The sequence below is a fragment of the Pinus tabuliformis genome, chromosome 9 (assembly GCF_031772625.1).
Source record: "Pinus tabuliformis cultivar Carrire ecotype Pingquan chromosome 9, CPIR1, whole genome shotgun sequence".
NCBI lineage: Eukaryota > Viridiplantae > Streptophyta > Pinopsida > Pinales > Pinaceae > Pinus > Pinus tabuliformis.
Window position 1 is genome coordinate 1,691,247,231 of NC_142307.1, and position 7,281 is coordinate 1,691,254,511.

Consider the following 7,281-nt stretch of genomic DNA (forward strand, 5'->3'; position numbering starts at 1 on the left):
TTGCGAACCCACGCACTTTCTTCTGACTACTTACCTTTATCGTCACCGATAGTCATACTGCTCTTGAGCATCATGTTTACATTCGGGTCTTATTCACGTGGTTCAGACCTCATCATCTACAAATTCTGAGTCGGAGGGGGCTGAAGTACCACTTTTTCGTGCAATCTCGCTATCAATGTAGGGCAGTCTTCTGCCTCATGATCAAACTGAGTATAGTACAAACATGATGTTCTTGTCAGGTTTGTACAATCGCGGGCATAGTGCCCTGGCCCTCCGCAATTGTAACAAATTAGCTGTCTACGACCCCTTCCTGGTCCCATTCCACCTCGACCTTGACTGCGCCCCTGAAATCCAGCGCGTGCCATTCCTACATTTGGGTCGAGGGCTTGCGTTTCGGTCTGCACCCTGTAGGCAGGAGTCTGATCCATCATTAGTTCGTAGCTTCTGCAGGTGCGTTCATCATGGCCTACCGACCTACAAAAATTACAAAACAATTGCTGGGACGTTTATGTATACTTCTGCAATAGATGACAATTATCCGTAGTGTGTTTTCCTCCTATCTGACAGATCGCACACCATAATGCAGGTGCTGCGCTTGGTCCTGCCTATGCCTCAGGTCTTAACGGCATTGGCCCTCCTCTTGCTAAGTAATTCGCGAACACTGGACAGTGGTCCTTGTCATGCCCCTGGCCTTTGCATTTTATGCACCATACCTCCTCGCGCGCCTCTAGCCGAGGTGTCCTGTCCTGTTTCAAACTCTGCATCTCCAGACATAGATTTTGCAGTTGTGCATGGATTTGTTGGACTCCCAGACTAGGGTCTTGTATAGGGGTCTCATGCAATCTCATTGCCATCTCCAAAGCTTCGACCTGGGTGAAAGTTTTTGCTTTGATAGCACCGTCTTTAAGTGCGGTGTTAGTGATGCTACAAACCATGCACGGTGTTGTCCATCTGTCAACGTCATGTTGGCTTCGCAAATCATACCCTTCAGTCTTTGGTCCAGATCCCAGGGGGTCTCGCCCGGGAGCATCGTGATCTCCTTAAACCCGATGATTGATTGTGTTTCCGACTTTGGCCTACTAAATTCCCTGTTCAGTGCGGTCTGGATTTATGTGATTCCTGCGTTTGGATGGTCATTAGAATGCTTGATGTACCATGTTAATGCGCGATCCTGCAACATGCTTACCAGCGTAGCCTTTTTGATATTGTCATCCATGACTCCTTGTGCTTCCCATACCGCTCTTACCACAAACTAGAATTGGTCCGGATCTTCATTCCCTACTCCTCTGAATATCGATAGTTTGATCGCACTCACCATACTGAACTGTGGTGGTGGCGGAGGTGGGGTGGGTGGAGATGGAGGTGAGGAGGGTGAGATGGGTGGCGGTGTAGGTGGAGGTGGTAAGTGTGGAATTCGTTGCCTTATCAGACTGACCGCGCTTCTCGGAGAAACTTTCGCGAGCTCTTCCTCACTTTCCTGCGAGGGGGAAATTAAGGGACTGGTTTCTAATTCTTCACTACTTCCGCTTCTGTAGATATTCCCACTTCGTGTAGTCCGAAACATTAATTTATTCACATAACCCACTTTTCACACAATAACATCTTAATCCAAGTGTTCAAAGATTTAATAAACTTACCCCGCGGTCCCTTGAGGAAACGTCGCTCCGCCTCACTGTAGCTAACGGTCATATCTACCGCGAACTCAGTGATAAATCTTCCTATAATTTGGTCGAGCCAATGGTCCACAACTTGTGCGATCTTATCTCCTGATGCTTCTAGTCTGTGCACTAATTCCGAAGTCCACACGATTGGTTTGTCGAGCCTACACCTTCCCTCACTGTCTGCTAGCTTCATGATCCACTCATACAACTCAGAAGGGAAGGATGCAAAGAAAATTTCGTGGATTTCCGTATACAAGTAGCACTCCAACCACTGTTCCTTAGATATTTGTGGATTTCTGTTTTCCTAATCTTCTTGTCCAACCACCCTTCAATTTCTTTCTTTGTTGGATTCTAGTGGCACAACATTAGACATCCCTTATGCAGATCCTGGTCCCAACAACGAAACCATTTGTTGGCTTGTATGGGCCTGACCTAGGTTCAGGGGATTTAGCAAAACAAATCCTGGTAATATTGGCCCTTTCGGCAACAGTCCGCGGAGCGCGGACTGAGGTCTCACTCGAAGTAGTATGGGCGGGTGCTAGAACCAAGTTTCACACCCTAGAGATGTCTGATGGTTTGTCGGTGGTCCGTGGTTTGACCTTGCATGCATGTCACTACGCGCACCTATCAATACCTCGCAGCCTGCAATGCTGCCTTTGCGCAGCTCTGTTTGAGGTGCGATCTGTGTTATTACCCAAGTTCTTAACCCGATATTATTCGATTACTTAACTTTTCTGTATGAGCCCAATTATACTTAACAGTGTTCAATATTCATATAAGTGTGCGCGATAAACAACACAGTATAAATGCATAGAAAATCATACAAAACTAGATACGCAATATTTAGCATCAAACTTCTCTTTATTACTTTTCTTCTTGGGTTACAGACTCAACTTCGCCCTACACACTCAGCTGCAGGGGTCCGCACACTTAGTTGCAGGCTCTACTAGGTCTCTCCGGACTTAGTTGCAGAGCCTCTTCCTACTACTACGACCCAATACACTTAGACTTCTTCTCTATCCGCTACTAGATCATTACATTAATCCATCTCTTCTTATCTTCCATTCGCTATCTTTACAACTTAGAGCCTCACTCTATTTATACAATCCCATGGTCCGCGGACTATGGGTAGGCCAACATGACATTACATTACATCGCAACGCTTAGGGCGAACAACCCTATGTCTCAATATACATTTCGCGCTTCGCACCTGTAATTCGCGGAGTCTTACAACATATTTGACCAAAACTTGGGCTTTGAGCCCCAAGACATGCTGCGGGGGGGATTCCATTCCCAAAAATTCCTTCTTATTTCAACAATTGAATTGTTTTTTTTTATTTATTTTAATTATACATAACGTTTACATTTTTTCCAAATTGAGCACGCGAGGAGAGGCTAGGTTGGGCGATGAATAATGGTTTAGTTAAAAAATATTTGAGTGTGGGAGACATATACAATCTCTGTCATGTCTATATTCGATCTTTTTAATACAGGCAAGGCAAGGAGGCTTGAGTTGTTTGGTATTCTTGACAAGATTGGAGAGAAGAACTGGGCATATGATGGAACAAGACCAATCCCAGGTCAGGAAGGTTGTCCATAGATTTCTTTGGTACATTTTCTGTTACTTTGATCTATTTCATATAAAAGAAAAATAATTGTTTTGATTCCTGTGCAGAAGCAAGTTGCTCTTCTAGGTCTTTCATCATTTGCTAAGACTCAGTAAGTTGGTCTTGCATGTGTTCAAGTTTCTCTTTGGTTGCAGCCAGTGCAGTTTCTAGATTAGTATTTTTGGTCTCCAATAGCACAAGATCCTTCTCTATATCTGATTTATGTGAAGCCATAGCTCCTAATTCATACTCTAATGACTGCTTTGATTATTGTGCAGAAGCAAGTTGCACTTGCAGGTTTGCCACCATTTGTTCATACTTAGTGAGTTGGCCTTGTGTGTGCTCAAGTTTCTCTGTGGTTTTATCTAAGATATTCTCTACATTATATTTATTGGTCTTCAATTGCATAAACTATTGCTTTAAATCTGCATATTTGTGTACATGGGTCTTCAACTCAGATTCCAATGCTTCTTTTTCAACTTGAATGTTATTAAGCTTCAGAATTATGTTTTAGGTAGGATATTCTCTAGATTGCCTTATGCGTCTTCAATTCACTCTTCCTCTAAAAATGCATATCTGTGTACATGGGTCTTCAACTCAGATTCCAACGTTGCTTTTTCAACTTGATCTTCAACTCAGATTCCAATGTTGCTTTTTCAACTTGAATGCTATTAAGCTTCCTAATTATGTGAAAATTTCCATTCAACAAGGGAAATTGAACGCTATTATTACTTTCTTGTCCTGAAAGACTATCTTTACTAGACCAATTATTGTGCAAACTAAACCAGATCGTGTCAGAGGTTTGAATTTCGAAGTCAGTGGCTTCATTTTGTGAAATTTCATCATAATCATGTGCAAAAATTGTCCTAACTAGGGATAGGAAAGCTATTAGTTCAATAATTAACTGTACAAATTTTTCTTTTCCAAGTAAAAATCGATCCACTAGTCCAGCGAACTCTGGAATTCGGGCATCTAGCCTATGAACTTCAAAGCTCTAAGTTGTGTATTTCCAGGTTGTTGAGTTATACATTGTATGAAGTTGACAACACTGGAAATAACAGTTGCCAACTCTACTTCAATAACACGAATTTTACTTCTAGAATCAGAAAGAAAAGTTGATTCTACATTCATTAAAGGCCTACTACAAACATAAGGATCGGTTCCACTTTCATCAACTACAGTTGGATTTATTACATCCTTCAATACCTTGTGCAAGTCTGAACCCTCAGCTTCAGAATCGAGGATTACATCAGGCTTATCCTAAAGACTAACAAAAGATCCTTCTATTTATCTTTGGTTGTAGCCAGGGAAATTTCTAGATTATAATTTTTGGTCTCCAATCGCATAAGATCCTTCTCTATATCTGATTTATGTGAAGCCATAACTCTTAATGAACTCTAATGACTGCTTTGATTATTGTGCAGAAGCAAGCGACACTTGCAGGTTTGCCACTCTTTGTTCAGACTCAGTGAGTTGGCCTTGTGTGTGCTCAAGTTTCTCTCTGGTTTTAGCCAGGATATTCTCTACATTATCTTTATTGTTTATTGGTCTTCAATTGCCTAAACTACTGCTTTAAATCTGCATATCTGCATTATCTTTATTGGTCTTCAATTGCCTAAACTACTGCTCTAAATCAAGTTTCTCTCTGGTTTTAGCCAGGATATTCTCTACATTATCTTTATTGGTCTTCAATTGCCTAAACTACTGCTCTAAATCTGCATATCTGCATCATCTTTATTGGTCTTCAATTGCCTAAACTACTGCAATTCTCTACATTATCTTTATTGGTCTTCAATTGCCTAAACTACTGCTCTAAATCTGCATATCTGCATCATCTTTATTGGTCTTCAATTGCCTAAACTACTGCTCTAAATCTGCATATCTGTGTACATGGGTCTTCAACTCAGATTCCGATACTTCTTTTTTCTTTTTCATCTTGAATGTTATTAAGCTTCTAGATTGCGTTATGCATCTTCAATTGCATAAACTCCTCCTCTCCTCTAAAAATGCATCTGTGTACATGGGTCTTCAACTCAGATTCCAACTTTCTTGTCCCGAAAGACTATCTTTACTAATCCGGATCGTGTCAAAGGTTTGAATTTCGAAGTTAGTGACTTTATTTTGTGAAATCTCATCATAATCATGTGCCCAGAACCAATTCAAACTTCAAACTTAAAAAACCCATGCCCGGACGTCTCATCCTTCCACGACGTTGGCGAAGCTTAGTGGTAACACTTTGTTCGTAATTAGGTGAACACGTGTTAGAGATTGTGTCAAAGACGTCTGCAAGAAGACCCTCACAATAAAACACCTATCCACATAATTACTCCCAAAACTATATTTGAGTTTAAACCTATGATTACAATATACTCTGTTGATTATAATATAAAAATAATGCTTATATTGTGTCGATTAATACCTCAAAATAATGTCCGATTAATACATTGTGTGAGATATGTGTTAATTAATACATTGTGCTAATTTGAAAGCGTAACTATCTAATAATGTTATATAATGTTTGTATCTGGTGTTGTAATTATGAGTATTGCAGGTTTGACGTGAATTAATGGACTATATAATCCACTAAATCATGACATTGAGAAAATTGTTATGCTATTTATGTTAAAATAAAAATGAAAAAATAAAAAAAAATCAATCCATTTAGGTTGAACAACATTTCTTTTAACTGCGTAATTTAGTTATAATGCATTTGTTCATTCATTCACTCGTTTATTACATGCTAGAGAGAGCCGGCAATGTTGCAGAGCCTATACGTATACTTATAAAAGCTCCTACAAAACCCAGTACATACGTAGCTGGAGTGCGAGCAGCATGTTTATTTACATAGCTGGTAGTTAGTCGCTCAGGAGCTACCGCCGATAATGGAATACCCTGCGCATACACCAATCAAAACAAAAATAAATCATTGTCTATAGCATGGAAGAACTTACAGAAAGAATTGCAGATAAAGTATGACAATTAACTATTGTTCGTCGATAATTGGTAACGCTGTTGGAATGACTTACGAGAGTGTCGTCGAATATCGCAGCGGCGGGGTGACTCGCGGACGTTGCATCTATCCGGAAGCTCTTCGGCTCTCTCCACTGCCTCCTCTTCTTCTTCCCTTCCGCGCCCTTCGCCGCGGCGTCGGCGGCGTTGATTAAGTGGTGCACCATCCTGAGAATCGGAATCCATGGATGAATCATACGATTGAGATTGATCTAGTGTTTGCTCTATGGCTCGGCATCGGCAGTGTGGAGACATTCTTTGCAATTCCTCGCAACATCTTTCGGATGGCTGTTCTCTCCGGCTCTGCAAGTAGTCCCGACAAGCAGACAATCTCTGCGGGTCGCACGACCGTCCTTGCTGTTGCACCACCTGATCTCCATCCATGACGATGTCTTCATGCGCATCAACAGTGGGGGTGCCCCACTCAAGGAGAAGCAGAAGGACCGCGAATAAAGTCACCCATTTCAGCGTCGACATTGGATAGGAGAAGACACCCATTCCTTTCTTCTTTGTTAATTTCACTGATGGAATACAACTGAGAATGTATGAAGAGTTGGTGGGTATTAACTTTGTATTTATGGATGGTGAGGGAAGGGAGGAGAGCGACCAGCGCAACACGAAGAGGAGGAAGAGAGGAACAGATGCAGTGCATGCAGATTCTCAGTCTCCACGTCCCACTGCAACGCCACCCGAAGAAGGAACGCCTGGCTGCCTCCCTTTCCAATGGCCGCGTCTTTCAAAGACGAGAAGAATCTTGCAGGCGGAGTACAGGTCACGACAGTGCACTGCAACGTCCCAGCAACGCGACTTACTTCGCATTTTACAGAAATCACCCGAGTCACGAGAAAATGCGTTGCCCTTTTCCTTGTCATTATTCTTCGTAACCCACGGGACACCAGAATGGAACGCGTGAACATAACTCTTCGTTTCAAGCTTATTATTACTCACAACTTGCTTCTTTACCGCAATATCATTACTGCTCAGAATCATGGGCGCAAGCTTGA

The 7,281-nt window shown here is 41.8% G+C and overlaps 1 protein-coding gene across 1 annotated transcript; it reads right to left on the bottom strand.

Annotated features, from left to right (window-relative positions):
• Positions 1-6,073: 6,073 nt before the first annotated feature.
• On the bottom strand, positions 6,074-6,809 carry LOC149155377 (2S albumin seed storage protein PINP1-like). The gene is made up of 2 exons (XM_089440509.1): positions 6,295-6,809; positions 6,074-6,160 (listed from the first exon to the last, which is right to left on the bottom strand). The coding sequence occupies exons 1-2, from the start codon at positions 6,773-6,775 to the stop codon at positions 6,132-6,134; spliced, it is 510 nt and encodes a 169-aa protein (XP_089296635.1). The 5' UTR covers positions 6,776-6,809; the 3' UTR covers positions 6,074-6,131.
• Between the last annotated feature and the right edge of the window lie 472 nt (positions 6,810-7,281).